Source organism: Mustela nivalis, assembly GCF_964662115.1.
Source record: "Mustela nivalis genome assembly, chromosome: 1".
In the NCBI taxonomy this organism is placed as follows: domain Eukaryota; kingdom Metazoa; phylum Chordata; class Mammalia; order Carnivora; family Mustelidae; genus Mustela; species Mustela nivalis.
In genome coordinates this window covers 163605316-163630098 of record NC_139020.1, presented here as the reverse complement: position 1 = coordinate 163630098, position 24783 = coordinate 163605316, and the positions used below count along the sequence as shown (strand labels likewise).

Genomic DNA, 24783 nt, shown 5'->3' with positions numbered 1-24783 from the left:
AGAGCCTTCTAGTGTTATACCAAAATCAGGACCTCAGTACTTTCAGTACACACAAGAAGAGATGAACACCCTCCCAAAGTAATTGACTCCATTCTCTGTTGCTGCTGTTTCTGCTCTTTGGTTTCTGTTTTATCCTTTTGATGCCTATAGCTTGTGCATTAGCCACCCACGCCCAGCCTTAAAGGAGGCTTCTGAAGTAACCTTCAAGGAATCCTCACGGCCCTGAGGAACATCGTTGAAAAATCACTGAAACAATGATTGCTAAATCCTTTCAACTCAGAAAGTTCTGTGATTCTACATAACTAAAACAAGCTACCTCCCTGAATTTTTCACTTTTCAACAAACTGGACCATATTTTATAGACATTGTCACCATTTTCTCAAGTATGTAGGTATCTGGCATCTGTCGACTACCTGAATTTAAAAGTTGCTACCTGTATGTTTTGGTGCCATAAAAATATAATTCATGTGCCTGAATCAGGTCTTCTGGATGTTCTGAAAAACTGCTCAACAATTTAAAGCAGTACATTTGATGGTCACATAATGATGTAGCCTGAGAGTACAAATCCAAAGCAGTCAAGGCTAAGGAAAGATTTTTTCTATACCACTGAGATTTGAATGAAAATTATACTTTTCATAAATATAAAAATTAGTGAAACCTTGACTTTACTGACCAGGACATTCTATTATATAAATTAGGGGGGGGGGGTCTGTTGTTTTTTTTAAAAAGCTGACAACTTTAAAAATAATTTCTCAGGAGCTTCATAAAAATCCAGAAAAAATGGTTTTACAGATATTTGTGGTACTCAGCATTTTTTAAGGCAGTTCTCTCCTTCCTTGTGAAAAAGAAAAGCATGAATGGCAAATAAGTTTACTTCAGTGTTTTAGGTGTTTTTCTTTAGTCTTCTTTGTAATATAAAAGAAAATTAGCCAAATGTTGATTTTCAGAAAATATCACCAAGTAAAAAGTCCGAACACATGGCAGCTGTGTGCTCAGACTGGCTAGGCTTTCATGGTTGCCTACACGCATGCTAGCTTCCACCTCCCTTTCCCACTGCTGCCCTTTTCAACTTACACTTGAGGTAAACTGTGTACTTTGCCGTTCCTGCACAGTGCTCTATGGTGGGATACCTCTGGGTCTCCGTTTATTATGTCTTTTGGTTCCCTGTCACAGCTCTACCTGGCATTCAAGACCCAGTTGAAATGCCATCTTCCATGAGACTTTCTAATTCTCTGTCTTCCTCTTCTGTGTGTTTTATACCTTTCCTGAGAAACCACACTGCTTTCTAAAGCAAGGGAGTGATCAGATCTATATTACCAAAAACTAAACTACTGACAGCTGTAAAAAGGATAGACAAATAGGGAAATTCATCAGAGGAGAAAAGTAATGTTATGCATTAAGACATTGGGAAGAGTGAGTGAGGAGAAATGAAATTGAGAAAAATGTTGGAGCATGACCAATGAATACAAGTGTCTGAGGGAAAGAGAGATTGTCAGAAATTGTTCAGGGTGTCTAATTGGGTGGTAGGATGAATTAACCAAGAAAGGGAAACGGGAAGAAGAGACAGTTTAGAGGAGAAAATCAGAAGTTCATTTTTAAAGTTGCATTTGAGGGTCTTACGGGAGAGCTAGCATCCATGTATAAAGAAATATAGGAACAAGAGAAAACGCAGGATCCAAATCGCAGGAAAGAGAGGGCAGCGGTCATTAGCACATTTTGTTAGTCAGAGAGGAGATTGAACTAGGAACAGCAGAATAGAAGGGAAGGAAGAGGGGCCATCAAAAAGGTCTGGAAAATAGGCAGAAAGATAGGAGAACCAGAAAAGCAGAAACCGCGATGAGAACAAATTTCAAGTAAGAGGGTAGAGAAGGTCAACAGTAGCAAAAGCTGGGAGAATGCTGGAGAGCTCAAGCAGAAACGAGAACTCCGGAGAGGCCCCTAGATCTGGCTGTCAGAAAGAACATGGGGAACTTTTAAGAGCAAAGTTTTGGAAATTTAAACGAGGCATAGGAAGATCGTTGTAGGTGGTTGGGCTGTAAATGGTGACAGGCACAGGCAGAGAAGGAAGACTCCTCTTTCAGTAACCTCAGTGGTAGAGGAAAGATAGCCCAAGGAGAAGGTTATAACTAGGGTTAGAATCTGCTCTGGTGGAAGGGAAGGAGCTAGTGAAGAGGGGTGCATGAGAGAAAATAATCCATAGATATGTAGGTTCTCCCCGACTAGACACAGCCTTCCATCCTGTGTCCCCAGTCCAGTCTGTCTAGCTCATGTCTTGCATCAAACATGGGTTCAATGAATGAATTAAATGATACCAGGTAAGACTTCGGGGAACTGGAGATAAGAGTCATGTGAGGCAAAGGTGTTTTGCCCATCTCTACCTTGGAAAGAAACCTAGACAAATGTTTAAATGTCCTCTGCAAATAGTTTGAAGATGTTACCCCTGAATAATATGGTGCTAAGGCTGCTCCTTGTTTTACGCAGAGGAGCTAGAAAACCGTAGTTATTAGATTCCCAAATCCTGCTAAACCTCAAAATGCACAAGTTTTTTTCTCAAGAAAGAGCGATGGAAAAGCGTAACTGATTGGCAACAGTCATATTAAAACCAATAGTGTTATATGTCTTATTTAGATGATGAGGCTTTTGGATAATGAACGTGTTAAAATTGACCATGAGACATAGCCTTACCAATTGTCAAAAGTCTAATATGATTGCAAAGTCACCCTTTGTATGTTGAAAGACAAAGGTACTTTTAGTAAGACTCAATTCATTCTTTTGTTTTCTATTAATTTATAATTTTGAAATTTTTAAAAAAGATTTTATTTATTTATTTGACAGAGAGAGATCACAAGTAGGCAGAGAGGCAGGCAGAGAGTGAGAGAGGAGGAAGCAGGCTCCCCGCCGAGCAGAGAGCCCGATGCGGGACTCAATCCGAGGACCCTGAGATCATGACCTGAGCCGAAGGCAGCAGCTTAACCCACTGAGCCACCCAGGCGCCCTTGAAAATTGTTTTAATTCATCTTTTAACTAAGTACCATTTTGTCTTTAAATGCTCCTACAATTAGGTATTTAAAAAACACATTATTGTCATTAAGAAGTATTGTTTCTTAGCACTGTACCAAGATCCAAAGAACAGGATATCTAAATCTGCATGTGCAGATTTTACGTGGAGTTTGTGTCCAGTAAATCATACTAAATACACAGTATTGAATATGTCATAAGCTAGTAGTGAATTGCATTCAGTTCAGTAAAATTGTATTATGTAAAGGTTAATTAATATATTTTCACCAGAAATTAAGTCTCTGCCAAACCTGTTCTTCCTGAAGGCTACATACTGATTCTGATACTGACAATTTTTTTCATACCAAGATACATGAATTCTCTATAGGTGATTAATTATCCCATATATGACACTGAATGCCAGTGTTCTGGAAGTTGCTCTATATGTCAGATGATAGATCTGTAGAACAGAGTGTGTCTTTCCCCCCACCCCCATCCAGAGGCTCAAAGACAGGACAAATATTGCTTTAAAAAAAAAAAAAAAGAGGTGCTGGGGGTTCGGGGGTGGGGAGAGGGTGGCTGGGTTATGGACAGTGGGGAGGATATGTGCTATAGTGAGTGAAGTGAAATGTGTAACCTGATGATTCACAGACCTGTACCCCTGGGGCAAATAATACATTATAGGTTAATAAAAATAATTTTTAAAAAAATATATGGGGATTAAAAAAGAAAGAGGTGTAGAGTGTTCTGCAGTGCTGTGTGTCATCAAGATTTGTAGAATTTTATAGCTAAATTTAAAGTTAAAAGAAAGGTCTTCTTTTCCAAGTCCCTCATTTTATAGATAAAGGAGTTTAAGACCAGAGAAGTCAAGCCACTTTTAGCCAGTTTTTCACTGAGCTAAAACTAGAAAGTAGACTTCCTGACCAGTTGAAGTGCAGTGTTAATTTCATTGCCTTCCAGAGAGGCCAGAAGTTCTCCCTCTGTGACTTACCAATAACACATGGAGCATAATAACATAATAACACATGGAGCACGTTCCTCTGTCTTGTAAGCAGGAGTAGAAGATGTGGAAAATACTCTTGCATACATACAGGCACACTCAGCCTTTATACTTCTGGTCCCCAATCTAGAATTTCCGTCTTCTTTTCTAAGCTCTTAACTTCAGTCTTAAAGCAAACAGCAATCCAATGGGAGAAATAAATACTTCCTCTGTTGGTCCTCAGATTCTTCCACCCAATGGGTGGAACCTGAGTTTCAAGAATTAGTACACCATTCCTTAAACAAGTTAAAGACAGAGAGAGATTTACAGAGATAGACAGATTAGGTTTTCAGGATTTGTTCTTTATCTATGGGAATGAATTTAGGTCTTTGTGCCATGGTTACCCTCCTGGTCTATAGTCCACAGGAACCATGGTACCATGGTTGTCCTAGACCACTTCATCCACAAGTAATAAAAGCTATATTTATTAAGCATTACTATGTGCCATGCACTGTGCTGAGCACTTTCTGTGCCTTATCTCATCATTTCACATACAGTTGATAGGTATTATTACATGGGACCCAAAAGCAACAAAATAAAATAGACATTTTCTCTATTAAAAAATGCATACAAATAAAAAATGGCATTTTCTCTACAACTTCAGATTTCTGTATGTGTTCGGCAAATTTAGTTACACCAAATGGGGAGTATTTTTTAAATTCCTTTGTTGAAAATGCTAAAATCACCAAATAATTAGTTGCACTGATAGTTCATTGAATCTAATGTACAGCATGAGCATTTAATGATACAGAAAATTTGTTCATAAGATTTAAACTTTCAGGGGAACTTTGACTTATAAAAATTCACATTTTATTTAGATTATAGCAGAAGGCTTTCACATTAATATATCCTAATTCTAAAATGATTTTTAGAAGTCATTTTGAGCTATTTTTTAGTAGGTTACAGAAAAGCAAGACTAGCAAATATAGTCATTGTCTATGTTTGGCTGGGTTTTTTCCTAACAGAAATTTTATTTTATTATTCTTCTAATTGAAATATTGTTGACACACAATGTTACACTAGTTTCAGGTGCACAACATAGTGATTCAGTGTCTCTATATGTTCACATGCTATGTTACACTTACCTGTGTGTACATATCCTACACTTACCACATTGTAACGACCCTCTGTTACCATGTACCATTAGCTATATTCCCTATGCTGTACCTTTCATCCCTGTGACTTACTCCTTCCATAACTGGAAGTCTGTACCTCGTACTCCTCTTTGGCTGTCTGTTTATTTTAAATTAACTTTTTGGATTATCTTTTGAAAGAAGTGCTTTCCTAGGCATGTAAACTTGAGTGTATATTTATACTTTATTACCTATAAAAAATGTAACCAGAGCCTAGAGCAACATTGGGCACACAATAGACATTCAAATAATGACTCATTGAGTGAAAAGAGGGTACTATGCACTCTGTACAGATTGTTGGTGATTCTAATGCCTCTGTTTTGGTATAGAAACTGGTGGTCTCCAGTCTTTACACCAAAATTTCTTCTCCTTTCAATATGCCATAATTCTTACTGGGTGCTGCTTTTATGATCACTTTCCCAGACATCCCTGAGTACATATTGTCTCATTTTCTGTTTTTAAACCTGATGCTTTAAATTCATCAAGCATTTGTTGCACCAGGAGCAAAAATGAGAAAACCTGGTACTCATAGATTCTAGTAGAATAACCAATATAGGAGCACAGTCCTGGTTTGCTATCTGAGCTAATAGATGGCATGCAACAGAAGCCCATCATTTAGGAAGGTTTTCTAAACTGTCCCAAACTGCAAGTTTTTGATACACTCACTCCTCACTGGGAGTAGGGCTGACTTATCAGCATCTTCTAGGGAAGATACATAATTTTTGAAGTTATCAAGTGATTCTAATATGCCCTGCCTCCCCTCTCCTCCTTACTTCACTGAGAACTGCTGACGTACAGGGAATAAACATAGTTAGTACAGGGAAACAAATGAGAAGGATTTCTAAAGGGATCTGCTATCTGGTTCTCAGGTTGTTGTTGTTTTTCTGTTTTATTTCGACATACATTCTACAAAGATTTAATATGTGCTGGACATTATACTAAATGCTAAGGATATGGTAATGAGCAAGATTCCTGCCTTCGTGCAGATTACATAAGGGAGGCAAGAAAACACTGTCAATTACTCGGATCAGTGCTCCGAAAGAGAATACAATGAGTAATGAGATCATATCCTGAGGGGCCTAAACAAATCTGGGTCAGAGGGGTGGGGGACTGAGATAAGAACAGGAGCAACCATTCATCGCCTAGGCCTAAGAGAATGGGGAAGAGTGAGTAAAGAGACAAGATTTTTGACCAAAAAATGGCAATTGTTTAAAGATTTCCATTTGCAGAGGTCATGGGCAGAGGATATATTTATCAAATGGATATAAGCTAATTAATTTAAAAGCATCCTAACTAAGAGGTAAGATTCTCTTCCTCTCTAACTGGGAGGTCTTTAAGGAGGCCCACATAAACACAGTAGTTGTACTCGTTAGTGATAACGCTTATTTGGGGCTACATAAAATGTATTTATGAATTTGAGACTTGGGGGTGTGCTGCAGTCTCTCCTCCAGCCAACTGAAATGGAATTCACCAAGTATTCAGATGGAAATGTGTTTATGTGCTTTAGTGTCTTGGGGTAGAATGCTACCTTTAGCATTATAACGTATAGCAGGAAACCATCCATTTATTCATTCCTGCATTCAGCAACCATTGAGGGAGCACCACTAAGTGCTAGAGATATAGATGAGTATGACCAACGCTGCCCTCAAGAAGCTACAGTGTGGTGAAGGAGATGGTCATAAAAACACACCTCTGTGCTACCATCTAGGGAGGGTAAGAGTAGAGCTGTGCGGAGGGCAGTGTTAACTGTGATATCCACATGTCCTGACGGGAAAATACAGAGTCCAAAGCACAACCCAGAAGCAGTATTATTCAAAATAATAATTTGCACACCTGGGTGGCACAATCGGCTAAGTGTACTACTCTTGGTTTCAGCTCAGACTGTGATCTCAGGGTAGTGAAATGGAAGCCCACATGGGGCTCTGCACTCAGCAGGGAGTTGGCTTAGTTTCCCCTCTCTCCCTCTCTGTCCTTCCCCCCTGCACTTGCACTCACAAGTGCTCAGGGTCTCTCTCTCTCTCTCTCTCTCTCAAATATATGAATAAATCTTAAAAAAAAAAAAAGAATATTTTGCAGATTGCATTGGTACAGGGTGAAGAGGGGAAGAAAAACCATCTTAGTCAAAAAAGGTACAGATGATTTTTTCCCCCAACCTAGGCCTTACTAACCTCTCGTAAATGTCCCACTTTGCCTTTCTTTCTTTAGTTTTCTTCTTCTTTACACTTCCTCACCCCACAGAAAGCCAAATGTTAAGTAAGGAAATGGTCTTTTTGACAAACATCATTAAGTGGTAATCCTGGAGAGTCAAGGGAATGATTATGGCTTCTCTTTACTAAATGTAAAAGTACTCTCTAGTTTAATAACATGAAAGAGAGCACCATCCATATTTCTTTTTAACAGGGACAAAATAGATCATACAGACTCTTGGAGAACAAAGCCGGTCTGTACAACTTTGAATTCAGCACAGTTCTTCCCTTCAGTTTGTGAAACGTGTTGATCTTTTTAGGGCCTGACTTTATGTCAGGTGGTGGGGATGAGAAAATGAGTAAGACATTGTCCCTGGCCTTCAGGATATTGTTCTGTAGTGAGATTAATAAACATGTAAAATAAAAAGTACAGTTTGAAATTGCTGTATTGAAGAAATTACCTAGGGCTATTGGAGTACAGGCAATAATAAATTCTGCCTGAAGAAGTCAAGGAAAGCCTCACAAATAAGGTAACATTTGACTTGGGTTTTGAGGGATGAATAGGAGCTGACCCTCACCTATTTTATATGTAAGCAAATACACTTTTCTTTCTTTGCTGAGCTCTTAGATTCTTTCACCTTCTCAGCAAGATCATGCATTAATATTTTTCAGTTAAAAAAGTGAATAGTGTAATTTTTACTGAGAGCCTGTGCTATTGCCGTGAAATAAAAACCTGAACGAAGCTGGAGTAGAAAAACCAGACCTTAAGCTTGGTGGAGGGGAGGGGGAGCTTTTACTGTGTGGGTGCTAGGACTGGGGGAGAGCAGCAGTGATTCAGTGATACATCCCTGTCATTTCTCTCCCTTTCTAGCCATCAGGTTTGGGCGGATGCCGCAGGCTGAGAAGGAGAAGCTGTTGGCGGAGATCTCCAGTGATATCGACCAGCTGAACCCAGAGTCGGCTGATCTCCGGGCCCTGGCAAAGCATTTGTATGACTCATACATAAAGTCCTTCCCGCTGACCAAAGCAAAGGCGAGGGCAATCTTGACAGGAAAGACAACAGACAAATCAGTTAGTTCTCTTCTGCTGTCTTCATTTGGGGGTGGCTGGGTTTGTGGCGGTGGTTGTTGTCTTTGAGAAGATCATTCACCCTGTTACACACACATGTGGGTAGTGTTCAGCTGTTGGCTGTTAGATATCGAAGACTGAAACACAAGAAAGGAAATGTTTTCAGATAGGTTAAGTAAACCTTATTTTGAAAAGGGAAAAGGTCCTTCAAGTTCTCCTCATAAATTCTGTGAGAAAAGTATAAACCCCACCCTCCTTCCTGTTGCCCTCCTTCAGGACCCAACTCTTTTCTCAACATCAGAATAACTGGCCACAACTGCATCCATTCCAGCAGCCCCGCGAGTCTCTGGGAGGGGCCTAACCTCGGTTTGGAAGAGGTATTTGGCCCCGTTATTTTACAGTTCAGGAGAACAGCTAAAGTTACTTAGGAAGTTCCATGTGGAGCATAAAAATACATGTAGACATTATACTACCTTTCTTTCCTCGTAGCTCTACTGATGGGAGGCTCTATGCTTTGATTACGTATGTGAATTTTATCTTCTGTGAGGCTCTGAGCTGCCTGGGTTGCTCCTCCCATAGATTCTCAAATATCTACAGGCTCCTTGATTACAGTTTAGAAAACCCGGAAATTATAATTGTTACTAAGTCAGATGTTCCAAAGCAGAAGTCTTTCTGAATAGGAAGCTGAGAAAGTAACATGAAATCTGATTAAAACAAGACACAACACCTGAATTTGAGTTTCAGTTATGCCATCAGCTTGCACTGTGACGTGTATCACATCTCTGTCCCTGTTTTCACAGACAGGGGTCTCACTTTGATGGTACTGTCTGCAGCAGGTTCCTAGGGTTTTAAGAAGCGCAGAACACATTCAGAAGACAAGGTCCCAGCCCTTGAAAATCCTTTTGTGCTTTTATTTATTTTCAAATGAACACCTCCAGGAGATGCATACAATTGTGTAACTTTGTCTCCCCTCCATTATATTTGGGGGGAAATATCAGCCTTCAATGTATTTTAAAGACGATCTCAAGATGTGATTTTTTTTTTTTTTCCTTTTGGCTATAAACCATTAGAGTAGTGTCAGCTAATAGTTAAAAAAAAAAAAACAAAACCGTGGGATATTGCTGTGTAAAGAGCCAAATGCCAAGGAGGACAATGAGTTTTCTGACTGCAAGAGAGGTCACAAACCTGAACAGTATTATGTATATCCGATTCTTCAGAATTTCAAAATATCTTACACATTCATTATGTTCAAGACACACAGCCATCTGACAGCTGCTGTTATTATCCTGTTTTTAAAGATGAGGAGACTAACGTCCTAAGAGGTTAAACATTTTGCCCTGAAATCACACAGCATGCGGAAGAACCCTGTGATGCGAGATTACTAACTTCTACCTCAGTGCATTCCAAGCAGGGTACACCCTCCCGGAAGCTCGTCTTCCCATTGGCTGGTGATGAGCCGTGTGGAGAGAGACACTAGGAAAGATTCACCTTGGGAAAACAACCTGTGTTATGATTTATTTTTAGCAGTTTTTAGAATGGCAGGAATCGTCTACCTTGCTCTGCTATGCTGATATAGTCACAACCAGGAAATTTCTGGGTTTTGCTCTTTTGTTCTTCCCAAATTTTAGCGTCTAGGACAACTATCTTCCATAGGGGTAGGACTACAGACTCTAGGCCCTAGACAAGCTGAGTCCGTGTATCCGTTAAATGCCCCCCGAAAAATCAGGGAGTAGCAAAACAAAAGCAAGCAAAGACCTCTATGTCACTGATGTGGCTATAGAAAATCAACCGTGTTTATTTGAAGGGAGAGAAAGAAAAGGAAAACTGACCTGACTAAAAGGGGTTAAGAGCTGAAGGCAGATTGCTGCTGCTTGCTGAGATCCTGTGTTGGGTAGGGACCTGGAGGCCGGGAGGCCCCGAGCTGGGAAGGGAGCACTGACAGGGAAAGAGTCCGAATGCACACTGTTTACTCCACAGTTTTGCCTCAGGCCATTTAGTTTCCAGAACTGCTTTCCCACTTTCTCTGTATCTCCCAGTCCAGACCTGCAATCCTTGCTGGAAATCCTATCAATTTAATCGTACCTGAAAGATAGGAGGAAGGCATTAAAAAAACATTTTTTTCTTCTAGTAGTCAAGAAATCAGACGTACACTACTGGTGACCTGCATGGTCTCTTATGTGTCACTGAAGGGCAGAGAGCCCAGTCCACTATAAATCACTTTAAAACCTCACGCCAATTGGCAATTTGGCTTGAAATCTTTGAGTTAAAAATAAGATAATTGTAGGTTCCTTATGGGATAAATAGGTATTATGGTATTTTAAGAGAAAGGGCTGCAAAATGCTTGATTATAGGCCTTGCAAGTTCAGAGGCCAAATGTTTGTCATGTTTTCCCCTACAGTAACTAAGACTGTGCTTTTGCCCATAATAGTTACTCAGAATGTATTTGTTTAATTGAATTAAAAAACTGTTGCCTATGCCCCTTTGAAATTCTGGACTTTGTATGGAGAGCCTCTAACCCAATATTTGCTGACCAACCTGGACATCATTAATGGTCTGGATCGAGGCAGAATTGCCTCTTGTTAGGGTCTGGAAAGGAAAGCAAGACTGGGCCAAATTAAAATAATCCACTCCCTGATTACACAAAACCTGAAATAGAATTGTTTGGCTCTCTCTTTTCTCCTTATCTTGCAAAATCAAATTAAGCACTAGTGGAAAGAAATAGTTCAGAGAGAAAATGGGAGAGGGGGAAAAAAAAATCCAAAATGTGATTTCCAATGAGACTAGAGATTTGTTCTTTATCTGACGTGGTCATGTTATTTATTTGATAGCATCTCTCTCAGGGGTGTTATGTTATCTCTTGGCCAAGACTTATGAAAGTTAAGATTTGCATTGATAGGATAGGTCGTGCGGAAGTATGGACTCTCGAGAGGGTGGGGGATATGGAAAAGTGGCCATGGCTGGTGCAGTAGGACAGCGTGGGTCTCATTATAGACCCTGCTTGAGATTGATGTCATTCGTGTTGGTTAGGCCAAGCCTGGGGGGAGGCTGCTCAGCATAAAGGATGGCCAGTTACCCAGAGTCTTTGGAAGAGGAAACAACTCTATTGAAGTGGCCATTCTGTAAATTTATCCTACTGCTCCATTTAACCATTGCCTGTTCTGTCTTATTTGGGGATATACCTGCTAATCTCTCCTCTTGGAACCTCTACCAGCATTTGCCTCCAGGCCAAGCAGGGCTTCTTGCTTCTCAACTAAACTTCCATCTCCTGTATCTTATTTCCTGGTGCCCCTCACACCTTTCAAAACAGATAAATGAGCAGATATGTGCTTCCGCTTCCCTCCTGTCTTTTTAACTTTGACATTGTGTCTTCAGGGTATGATACCCCTACTTTTCATTGCCTTGCCTGAAAGAATGATGCTTGGGAGTTTTAGGCTCAGGGCTAGATGAATATGGAATTGCTGGATATAGCTAACCCGAGAAGAAAGTTTACTAACAGGAAGCCTTTTAGTCACCCTGTGGTGGCACTGACTCTCCCTCAGTCTCTTTCCCTGTCAGTGGCTTGTAGCAGCCAGCACCTTCTTTAAGAGATCCCACTGAACTCTGAAAACCATAACTCTAGAACCAGTGTGCTGGGTTTCATGATGGCAATTTGAGAAGCGAATGGACTTTGGAAGTTCCCAGTGTTTGGCTATTACCCCTATGCGATGAACACACTGGGTGTATCATTGTCACATGATCCCATGTTTGTTGGTGAAAATAAACAAAGAGTGGTTTTCAAAAGCCATTTTCAGTGCCATGGCTTGTCATAAAACAACAAATAGAAAAACCCTTCGTGCGCCTGCCAACTTTTCATGCCATATCTGAGAGATGGTGAGGCCCTTGCTGCACTCTATCTGCCAATAAGGAATAAAACTCGTTATTTGTACTATATTAGACTTTAGGTCCCAAAGCATCACATTGCTTCTGATGGGTACATGCAGAGTCACTGTTTCTATAATTACGAGAGCAAACTGGTGCCATCGTAAAACTGGTTTTTCTAAATAGTATGTGAAATATGAAACAACTAAATAATAAAACCAGTTTGGAAATGTAAACTTCGGTGAAAACCATTCTGTACCCATTCAGATGTTCCCATTCTAAAATTTACAGTGGCTGTCAAACCCAGTAACTCTCGGAGCTATTGGAAAGGTATCTGTTCTTTTCTGTCCTACACTTAGAGCTGAACAAAGGTGGTTTCTTTTCCCTTCATCTGTGGAAAAATCTGAGTGAGTTGGAATTTACTCCCCTGAGAAGAAAGATACCAGACAAACCATCAGAGAAGAGAGACTTAGGGGCCCCAATATAAATAAAGAGCAGGCTAGTAGTGCTGACTTGTTTGGGTGGCTAATGAAGAAACGGGGTTCCTGGGATCCTTAATCTAGATGTTAATGTGAATAAAATAAATTCCTTTATTGCCAGGACCATCAGGACTAGCCAAAGATATAACAGATCTGAACCAATTGTGTTCTTTCAGACAACAAATTAAAAAGATTGAAGAAAAGCATGGGAACTTTTTTTTTTTTTTTTTTTTTGGTAACAATTAGTTTGCCAGCTGAGTAACACTTTGGCTGGCAATGGATGGTTTTTTAAGAGCTGTGGTTATATTCTAGTTCATTGGAGTGTGAATAATTCTTCCCATTAAGCTTTTATTTGTCTTAAATCTCTAAACCATGCAGGAAAACAGAATTACATTTGAGAGATTGTTCAGACTTCCCTTCTGTCACATCCAGCACTTAGCTAGCACTTCTAGGAAATAATTGCTCAAAGGCACTGCCTCCAAGACCCCACCATGGAAGAGGTTGGGTTTAAAAGCCGAAATTTCTCCCAGGATAGTCATTTTATTTAAAGAAGGAATAGTGGGGAAGTCATGTAGAAAGCAAGAGAAAGGGAAAAGAACTAGTCATGAGTCAGGATATCTAGTTGCAGTTCATGGTTTGCTGTAAATAGTTACTTGACTTTGGATCGTCTTTTGACTTCATTCAGTGTATTCGTACCTCGTCAGAGAATGATGATGTGGGTGATTTCTGAAGACCCCTTTGGTTCTGTAAATCCCATGGTTCTCAACAGGAGGAAAATAGAAATGGGCAAAACCAGAAGTTAAAGAAACCTAACCAATGCATTTTGATGAACAGTCACCCACTAGAGCTAATCTAGGGGAACCAAGTCTCTTAAAGGATGAAAGCCAGTCAGAAGTATAAATAAAGGAAGAAGGAAACAAAATGAAGAAGATAGGCCCTAAGAATTCAGTTTCTCTTCCTTGAGCCTTTGCTCTAATCTGTCATGAAAACTAAGGATATCAAAAGAGCTCCTTGAGAGGGGGCAAAAATTTTTCCAGGCCAGTTTTAACTCTGACATGGTTACCAAGGGATGGTCTGTGAGAGGGTAGAGCTGTCTGTTATACTCATTCCAGTCTCCCAAATTGAAGCAATCATCAGGACAATCTGTGCTTCATTAGTTGACTTTCTCGTTTATCTCCTTTACCTTGTTATTTTATTATTCAAAAAGAGCTGTAAACTTAAAGCATTCATGCATAATCCCTTTCATAACTTGTATATTAAAATGCTGATGTTATGGATTACTAAGGAACACTATTGTTCTATTTTTCCAGTCAAAAAAGCCAACTTTTATTACTGTACTGTATTTTCGTTATTAAGCCAGCTTCCCTCATGATCGTTGTGCTATACAATAGAGGCATGCAAGAGGCCAGTAACTAAACTTAATAACCTGTATAAAACAGTACCTTTAATCCCATCCTGGCTTTGATATGTGGAGCCATTTTTGAAAATGAAAATATATCAAAATTAATTACATTTGATGTATCTCTCCAAAGAAATGTAATTTCCTCTTACAGAGACTGTTTTTGCTTCCCAAGAAAAACATCATGTTGAAGTACAATTTTCTTCATCATGTCAGTCTCATCTTTTTCTGGTCTGTCCAGCATAGGAGAAGTACAAGTATCGTAATGGCCAAAGGCAGACTCACTGGGAAATGAATGAAGCTTAAGTGTCAGGGCTTGGCCTCAGCGGAAGCCTCTTCCAGTGCTGCCAGAAGGGTCTGAGTAGTTTTGCTTTTTATTGAACCCAACAATTGTCTAGATGTGCCCAATGATTGTGTGTATTTCCGGCCCCACAAAACCTGGATCTATCCCTGTAGTGTCCCAGATGTTCGTAAACGTTCTTTCCTGTGAAGAAGAAATGCTTATCTCGCCCTTTGATACAGTGTCTGAAGATAAATAGATCGTTAGCTGCAAACTAGAAGTATAAAATCATTAAGACCAAATTTGAGGATGATGTAATGGCAGATCATCAGATGATACCATACAAGCTAATAGAACATGGAAGACTTCCTTTTGATTTGTAGAGAATAAATATGGAAGTGAAATTCATTTTCTATAGAATATTTTACCAGAAGTGTAATATTAAGTTAATGATCCAAGATAAATTGTGCAGGTCAAATTCCACTTGATTTTAAGTGGTTCGCTTTCTGTAAATCAGGCAACTCTCTATGTTTTCCCTGTTGCAGGCGTGGGAGGTCCCAACATGAAATGTGTGAGTTAAGTGTTGGCAATCTAAGAATAGGTGAGTTGGTGGCAAAGAAAGGACACCTCATGTTTGGTGATCACTTTTGCAGTTTGAGAGATTTACACAGAGGCTGAAAGTACCTATGCAGACTTCCAGAAACTCAAGGAAAACAGCAAAATCTTAGAAAAACAAAAAAATCCACTTGGCATTCATTTGCATTTGAATACCCAGAATTCTTTACCAGTTCACCACTTTTTCAAAAATGCTGAAGGGATTTAAAAAAAAAAAAAAAAAACCAACAACAAAAAAAAACTGGAATGGTTTGGCATGATGGTGGGGGCTGCTGATTCTTTTCTCTGTCCTTGAGTGTTTACTGCCAGGAAATCCTGACCAACATCGATTGCCAAGGGGTTAAAGTCACATTGTTGTTAAATTGGGAGAGAAAATTAGCAGGATTTTGTGCCCTATGTTCAACTATCACAGAGTTTCAAAAACAGGAACCTGGGGCTTTATATGAGGGGACAGGGGAAGTCAAGGGGAAGAGTCACAGGGTGACTTATCAGGGCATAGTTCCAGATAAATTGCTTACATGGAGGTGGAAGAATTTTCATGCATACATTCTGTGCCAAGAAGCCACATGGTTGAGCAGAAGCTCGTCCAGGAGTTGAAGTGGGCAGCTCTGGGTACAGTCTTTCTATATGTGAAGAGGGGATGATTTATATTCACGTTATTTTGTTATTAGGTCTGTATGGTATCGATACCATCAGATTCTCCTGGCAGTAAAGAAAGCCAATATATCATTGATAGAAATTATAATATGCTGCAGAACTCCTAGAGGACAGAAATCACATTTTCTGTAGGTTCTATAAAAGCAAGTCTTTCTCATGATTAGAATCTGACCTTCTGGGGAAACAGTACATTTTAACTGATGTGACTGATTAGCTGCTCTTTTTTTCCCTCTCTCGTTAATAATATTTATTCTGAAGTAGAGAAAAAAGAAAGCAAGCAGAATGTCCAAAAACAGTAAGCATTATTTGTTCCTAATTTACTTGAAGAATTAGTTAGAGCCACCAAGCAGACTTACTCTTGGGTTCCTGCTCCTGCCATCTTTTGGGGTTGACTAAATGATACCATTGAAGTGAATTTTTTGGTTAAAAAAGGTAAGAATTTCTGGAATAATTCCAGTGAATGGTGTTGAAATAAAATGCAGGCTTGGTAGTCTACTCAACATCTAAGCGTCCTTAGCATTAGTGTTATTTCTTCAGTGTAGACCAGACTTAATAGATTGGTGAAAATCATAGACTTGTGTAGAGATTCATAGTTAGAATCTCCGAACCAGTGGGTCTTAAAGGTGCTTACTCCTGCCACTCATTATACAGCTTCCTCTTGCCCATCAGGAGGGAATTCTCAGCATCTCTGCCTGAAGAAACTCTAGTACATCTGAGACTTCATGTTCAGTGTACATGCATGTTCGTGTTCACACATATCCACATGTACACACACACACCCTCCACACATACACGCAGAGCTGCTGAGAAAGGCAACTAGAAAATCTTCAAGGGAAGAGATGGAAACATCCAATGTAATCTGTTCCCCTCAGTTGAGAAATTTGAGCCTAGGAAAGATAAATGACTTTCCTAAAGTCACATACTTAACCATAGAGCCAAAGTTAGAGTGCAAATACCCTAACTCTTATTCCAGTGCTTTTGGGTAGACACTTATTTGAATGGGAGTGGGGGTTTAACTTATATAGTTCAGTGTTTCCAATGTGTATAAAATGCTGCCCCTTTTCAATCAGAGTAGCCTGGAGAATCAATTTCACAATGACCATATTCCTTTGGTCAGTTCTATACAAGGAAATGAAAGCGATCACTTAATGACAACTTACTTTTGAAGGCAGCCTGTTGCAGACTTGAGTAACTGATGCATGTGTTTTATTGATTATTTGACCCTTACAGACAGATATTTTGAAAAATAACTTCAAAACCCTTTTTTAATTTTGCCACTTTATGCAGTGCTTACCCACAGGCTTTTAAACATCTGGCTTTTTCTGAAACAGATTGCTTCCAGAACATTAAGAAAAGAAATAGACATATTCTTGGCTCAGTATTCCTCATGTGCTTTCAAACTGATTTTTTATAGTTAAGTATATTTTACATGCACACTGAGTTTCATTTGAGATCTGAGTAGATTTAATCTAAAACTGCAAGATTACTTTATGTTCAAGTGGGTGTGTTCAACCCTGAGTTGCCGAAATGATTTTTTTTCACTGAAAGAAGTTTAAAAACACGTTCTCTTGAAAGCCAAGATAAACAACAGATTTTGTATGATTTTACAAGTCAGCAACAAAGACTCTCCACACAACCACAAAACTGGAACTATTAGCCAGTCACAGGTAAAAGTGTTGCACTATAAGTTGAAAGAAAAGAAGAACAAGTTTGGTCAAATATGTTTGGTCCCAGAAGACAAGAGGAATAATCGGGAGGTGAAAGTATTTTCTCATTAAGTATTTTCTACCTTAAAGATTTCAGTTAACAAAGCAAATGTGTATAAAGAAACTAGAATGGTGTTCACACTGAATTGGAAATCTCCAACTCAGCCTCTTCCCCCCCCCCTCTTTTTTGCAGCCATTTGTTATCTATGATATGAATTCCTTAATGATGGGAGAAGATAAAATCAAGTTCAAACACATCACCCCCTTGCAGGAGCCGAGCAAAGAGGTGGCCATTCGCATCTTTCAGGGATGTCAGTTCCGCTCAGTGGAAGCTGTTCAGGAGATCACAGAGTATGCCAAAAATATCCCTGGTTTTGTAAACCTTGACTTAAATGACCAAGTAACTCTCCTAAAATATGGCGTCCATGAGATCATTTACACGATGCTGGCCTCCTTGATGAATAAAGATGGGGTTCTCATATCGGAGGGCCAAGGATTCATGACAAGGGAGTTTCTAAAGAGCCTGAGAAAGCCCTTTGGTGACTTTATGGAACCCAAGTTTGAGTTTGCTGTGAAGTTCAACGCACTGGAATTAGATGACAGCGACTTGGCGATATTTATAGCCGTCATTATTCTCAGTGGAGGTAAGATTCATCTTTCAGTCTTCTGTGAGAGAGGGTGGGACGGTGGGGTGATGGCTGGAAGAATTTTGACTTTCCTTAGCATTTGTCCTTTTCTCTGTACTTACTGCACTTTCCGACAGAAAATGCCAATGGCATGATGTCAGGAGAGCATCACTACAGGTAAAATACCAGGAGAGAAGATCATAGATTTGTTGTTGGAAGGCTGTGGACAACCTAGGTTTTTCTTCTTTTATCCTTCATAATATTTTTTCAGCCAAATCCAAATGTGAAAAACAAATGCCCTCTTCTCCTTTTTTTTTTTTTCTTTTCTCTATCTTTTCCCTTCCCTTCTCTATTTTTCCCTTCTCTTCCCATCAGGCCAGTCTGTGCTTCAAGTCATTTAAGTAATGACATATACAACTTTGCTGGAGTTAGTGCTCACTTGACATAGAGAAAGTTCCTGCCCTACCATCAGAAAGATACTACTTTGAATTGCTTTCCTAATATCAGGAATCAAGGGATATTTATCTACTGACTTCTACCTATTCTCTCAGGTAGATTTCTCTGGTGGCTTCCCTTCGAGTACCTTTGGGAGGTAGTTGGCTATGATTAAGAATATAATCTGAACCAAACAGCACAGAGCAGAGAAATAAATTGAGTGATTTAGCAATTCATTGTATTTTTGGCCTTGCAAGTACATGATCTAACTAACCAACTCCAAAAGCCAGGTTTTATACTAAATGCTACTTTCATTGGCTTCTCCACACATTTCCAACTTATGAAGAAGAAAGTTTTACTGTTGTCTCCCTTTATAAAAGTTGTTTTTAAGCAGTGAATTTTCATTACTGAAATGGGCTTCAGGCAAGCTTTCTGTATGCCCTCGGCAGAATATCCTCTGTTGGCAAAAGCCGACATGGGGAGGGATGGTGGTCCTCTAGGGGTAAACTGTGCCTAACTATACAAGATATTGTAAAGAACACACTGCACTCTGTCCTCCTTTGTTGTCCAGTTACTTGAAAGCAGAATGCTTCTGAAATCAGGTGCAGCAAACCTGTGTTAAGTGCCTGCCATGTTCTAGGTCATATTCTAAGCACGTAGTATACATACACTTAATTCCCCAGCCCAGCAAGGTAGGTATCATTTTGCAGACAAGAAAATCAGAGGACTGAATGTTTTAGTCACTTGCCCAGGGCTACCCAGCAAACAGGAGATGGGGAGCCAGGCTGATGAGCTCGGGCAGTCTGGGTCCAGGGTCTACAGTAATCCCGCCCTTTACGTGGCTTGGGTGCAGGTAGGTGTCAGTAGGGCACACAGGCTAACTCTGTGGCCTCTGGTGCTGCATCAAGTTGTAACTCATATAAAAGCGACGTTTGGGGGAGTTATGTTTAATGTAACAAAAACAAACACGTTTTAATATCTTGGCTGAATCTACTTAAACAGATCAACACTTGATCCTCTGGGATCCATGATTAATTCAGTAAAGAAGAGTGAGATTCTAGTTTATTTGAGGTTCGTTAGGAGAAGAAGCTTAAATTTTGAAAAACCAGATGAGAAAATGAGTCGTTATTGCTTAGCTAATATTTTGAGGCACATTTTGTTTTTAATGAAGAATAGAAATAGGATTATTAACATTTGATGTATTTCTAAGATTTTTTCCCAGGCATGCTCTGAAGTCCATGTTTTATATTCCTTTTCTCACTTAATCATTTTCCCCCTGTTATTACATACTCTGTTTATATTTTTCATTAATTTTTTAAAAGAAACGTAATACTTGGTCATTTTCATAATTCAAAGAGTACAGAAAAGTTGAAGTAGAAATTAAAGTTCTCTGGCCTCAGAATAAAATGAGATTAACAAAGTCCTATTTCTCCTCCTGAAAAGTTTCTATGCATGCGCTAGCATATCTATGTATACACACTACCATTTTGATGACTGTAAAATATTCATTTTTTAAAGGGCCATTACATACTTAATTATCTCCTTATTTATGGTTGGTAACTTATTTCAAAAGACCTGTAGAGAGGAATATAGAAATTGTTTTTAGAAAATTATTAAAAATGTGCCCTAAATTTGTGTTTCAGTGAGCATTTTTAAGTGTAAATTTCTGTTCAAATTCCAAATTATTTTCTCATTCTAAATAGCCAGAAGTGGAATTGCTGGGTAGATGGCTACAAATATTTTTAAGTCTTTTGTTACATCATTGCCAGATTGTCCTCTACAACATTTATATCAGTTTATATTCCCACCATAGACATGCTAAGGCAGGCATTTGAAAAAAGCTATTCACACATGATTAATCACTAGTCAGGGAAGGTTTACACAAGAAACAGTCATGATACTTCTGGACTTTTCTGAGCTCGAGCAATGTGTTTTTGTTTTGGGGTTTTTTGTTTTTTTTTTTAAGATGTATTTATTTTAGAGAGCATGTATGAACAGGGGGAAGAGCAGAGGGAGAGGGAGACTCCTCAAATTGAGTCCCCACTGAGCACGGAGGCTGAGTGGGGCTCTGTCCCAGGACCCTGAGATCATGACCTGAGCTGAAATCAGGAGTTGGCCCCTTAACCAACTGAGCCACCCAGGCACCTCCAGTGAGCAATGTTGTTTTATGGGCAAGTGCGACAACAGGGTGTTTTCATCTAGGAAAAAAGCCATTGCTACCTATAACTCACAAGCAAGGTTATTTAAAAACCAACAATTTATTGGCTTTAAATTTCTCATTAATCGGTCAAAAAATAACAGTGCATAGTTTGATTCAATTTAACAGGTATTACAGGTTTTGGCTTTTAACTATGAAAATTTAAAATGCTACATTTTAAATATAGATGCCATGTAAGTGAGTTCCTTTTGGTCTCATACAGACTACTGTAACGGTAGCCAATATCCAGATCTTATTGGGTCTTCACAACCATGAAAGAAATGTGTAGGTAGCAGCCAGCTGTAGATTATTATACCTGTGGTTATAATGAGAAGAAAACCCTGTGAATAATTTTAGACTTCCTTAAAGAAATAGAATTAACCGTTGACTAGTTCCCATATCACAAAAGGCAAATCCTTCCCCAATCAAAGTTTGCTTTTGTAGATGAAGTCTACCTACAGGCAGTAGATAAGAATGAATAAACTGGACCCCATGTTTGCTCAACACACAGAAATTTGATTCTCTTCTTTACTCAGAGAAGCCAGTTGGGTATAGGCCAGAGAAAGAACTATTTGAGTCTTTTCCAGTCCAAAGACTGGATTCCAGTAAGATCAGAATCCCAGTCATCTGTAGATGGTGAGGTCAGTATCCCAGGCTATGGTTTATTAGAGTACAATACATAATTTCTCAATGGGTTTAATTTTTTTCCTATCCTGGGTTTTCCAGAAAGGGAAAACATTCATGTAAGCAAGAGGCTTTGATCCAGTAAACAAATTTCTGATCCTATGTAATCTTGATAAAGAGTGGATCATTGTCTTTTGTGCATTTTATGCTGAAGTCTATAGAGAGCTTTAGTGATTTCAGAAAAAGAGCTTTTGGCAGGGGTCCCACTGACCTCATTCTGAGCTAGCCTTCGAATCACAGAAGAGCTTCATTCTGGTGGAGGGACCATGAACCTAGACTGAAGGAGGGTTGGGGAGATGGACCCCTTGTAAGAGAGGGGTGGTAAGGAATTGGGAAGATTAAGGGCAAGGTGTGCCCAGAAAACCTAAAGGGGATTTTTTTTTTTTTTTTTTTTTTTTTTTTTTGGATGAAAGTACCTGATTTGACCCAACTAAGTATTTGCTGAGGAAACTGGAGTTGCTATAGTAAGATCACTGTCATTCAACTTCAACCCTAGAAACTGCTGATGCGGTGAGATTTGGTACTTAGATTGGCCTGGTGCTTAGCATCTTTGCTGTTTACTCAGCTCTCAAACCAAGCTAGCTGAGAAAGATGACCTAGTTCTTCTCAAGTTTTTCTCCTCTCTCTCTTCTCCTCTGAGCTCAAGGCAAGAAAAAAAAAAAAAAATGGGACTACAAAGAACAACAGTCCAGAACCAGACAACAGACAGCACTTGGTATGGTTTTAAGAGGACTCCATACATGTTCTCTTATTAGATCCTGACAATTCCCCTACATTTTTATTCTCATCTCATAGAAGGAAAAGACTTGAGCAATTTGTCTGAGACCTAACAACTAGTGAGCAATGGAACTGGGGCTGAAACCCAGGGATCCTGTCACCTCGGAGCACCCTCTCTGCCTCACACCCTGTCCCCTGCTACCTGGCTAATGGCTCGCAGTCACCCTCCTCACACTTGGGTTGGTGGCCACAACCTGTGCTCCCTTCACCAGACCCCCTAATGTTCGGGACCCTAATTTGGAGGTAGTGCTTCCTCAGTAGTCCTGATAAGTAATAGCTTCCTTGCTCCCTCTAGGATGGGTGGCGTCAAGAGTAATTAACACCGCCTCCAGCGAGGGCAGGTTTGCAGCTGGCGCCACAGCCTCCTGCCAGCCACACTAGCAAACTCCCAGAACTACCCAGCAACCAAAGCCAAGTGTAAAGCTTGTCAGTAAAACTGACAAGCCCCAGGACACTCCACTGGACTCTTTGCCCCCTTGAGCATTTGCTGTTCAGTGAAGAAAAGCATAGGAAGTTTCCAGCTGGAACTGTGCAACAGGAAAAAAGCCCTTTTTGTTAATTCAAAACAGTTTGGAATCCATTACAGTTCTCCCCAAACTTCCAATATATGGGGGAGGAAATTCACCGGGTTTTACAATGTATTTTTGGAGGCAGATTGCCATCACCATCTTAATGACAGAGAAGCTGTAAATATTGATACAATAGCCACAGATGGCAAGGGACCAGCCTCCTCATTTACCCTGTTGAGTCTGGCTTGGTTATGCAAACCACCTCTATGGCAGCTCCTTCATTTTCCAGCCATCCCAGCCATGTTCTTTCTCTCTGAAGCAACTTTGGACAACTGTCCTTGGAGTGATCATGTGTGCTGCTTCTGTTGAGTGGGCAAGGGGGTGCAGGGAAGGTAAGGCACAAGAAAGGGGAATTGTTCTCAAAGCTGTACATTAGCAGACCCAGGAAGAGTTGATGCTCTTTTTTCTTTTTTTTTTTTTTTTTTTTTTAATATTTTATGTATTTATTTGACAGAGATCACAAGTGGGCAGACAGGCAGGCAGAGAGAGAGGGGGAAGCAAGCTCCCTGCTGAGCAGAGAGCCTGATGCGGGGCTTGATCCCAGGACCCTGAGACCATGACCTGAGCCAAAGGCAGAGGCTTAACCCACTGAGCCACCGGGCACCCCAAGAGTTGATGCTCTTAAGACAGTTTCAGGCGACCTGGGGCTTCTGTTTCTTACCTTTGGTTATAATTGTGTGTGTGGATACAGGTACAGATTGTACAGAACAGAATCAAAGCACAGCATCCAGTTCAGAATATATACCTAATAAATGCCTACTGGATGCATAATAGTGAAATACTAATAATAATACTAGCAGCCATTTATTGAATACCTCACTATATGCCAGAATATATATGTGAGCACCTTACAGACTTCATAATCTTTGTTTAACCTTTCCTGCAGCTCTGCAAAGTCTGTTGTTATCCTCATTTTACAAATGGAGAAAATGGAAGTTTAGAGCTCTAAGATTAAGCAACTTGTCCCAGGGCCACTAATTGGCGAGGCCACGGTTCAGACCTAGGTCTCTCTGATCTTCACACTGGTGCCCTACTGTGTATTGGGATGTGGAAGCATCCCAGTTAAGTACCTTGGTCCTGAGTTCTTTGTCAATTATCAAAAACTACCTATTTCATTTTGCCTCCAAATATTTCAGTAAAGAATTTTCAGGTTGTAGTCTCAATATCACTTACCAATATCCAGAGGCCTTCTCGAGACATGGTTTTAAACCTAACAAAATGACACACTAGGTTTGAAAATTGCTGTGGGAAGGAAAGAATGGAGCCCAGGATAACACTGAAGACTGGTGCCATGTTCTTAAACTTGTTCAGGTAGCATGGCCCTCAGAAATGATGGCACTTGAGTGTGGCACTCACCACAAAAATTGACGGTAGGCTCTAAGTAACTAAGTGAATACATTCATACTTCATCAGATACCATCTTACACCAGATGATAAGTGGTTGCAGAAGAAGTCTATGAGAAAAATTTAAAATTGTTAAAATGTCCTCCAGTAACTTCAGCTTTTCCTGCCTCTCAGAAACAGTGCTTGTTCTGCTCAAACACTGTAGTGGCAAACACCACACACCAGCTCTCGGGCAGGGTTTGAGGACTCTGAGCTTGAGTATTCCATCTCTTTTCCCCGTGCGTTAAGGCCCTTCACAATCTTGAGGATATATCCAGCTCATGTGTAGTCCTTCCATATTGTCTGTGGAGCTGTGTCCACCAGTTAGAATGGACAGCATAGCACTTCTCTAGAACAGAAGACAGAGTACAGGTCCCTGAGTGGCCTATGCTTTTCTTGAAGAAACCCCAGCTTTAGGAGGCCTCTGATTCTGTAGGTCCAGCGACCCCCTATCTTCTCTGTCAGCATCAGCCTTACTCATTGACTTGGAGGAGACACAACCCAGAATAATTGAAAACCTAGGTATTAAAAACACTGTGAACACCAGTAGGCCTACTTTCTTCTAACTCACCTTTGTGAGTGAAATAGGCAGCTCTCTTATCCATACAAGTTTTGTTTGTTTGTTTGTTTGTTTGTTTGTTTGTTTTACCCTAAGGGGTAAAAGTTGTTTTTCTGACTTCTTTCTCATGATACTG

The 24783-nt window shown here is 39.9% G+C and overlaps 1 protein-coding gene across 6 annotated transcripts in view; it reads left to right on the top strand.

Moving 5' to 3' along the window:
* Window positions 1-24783, top strand: part of PPARG (peroxisome proliferator activated receptor gamma) — a 129938-nt gene that overhangs the window by 96706 nt on the left and 8449 nt on the right. For all 6 annotated transcript variants that reach the window (XM_082749130.1, XM_082749127.1, XM_082749129.1 and 3 more), the window contains 2 exons: window positions 8227-8426; window positions 17611-18061. In XM_082749130.1, the coding sequence (XP_082605256.1) occupies window positions 8227-8426; window positions 17611-18061 (651 nt within the window). The remainder of the gene's footprint in view (window positions 1-8226; window positions 8427-17610; window positions 18062-24783) is intronic.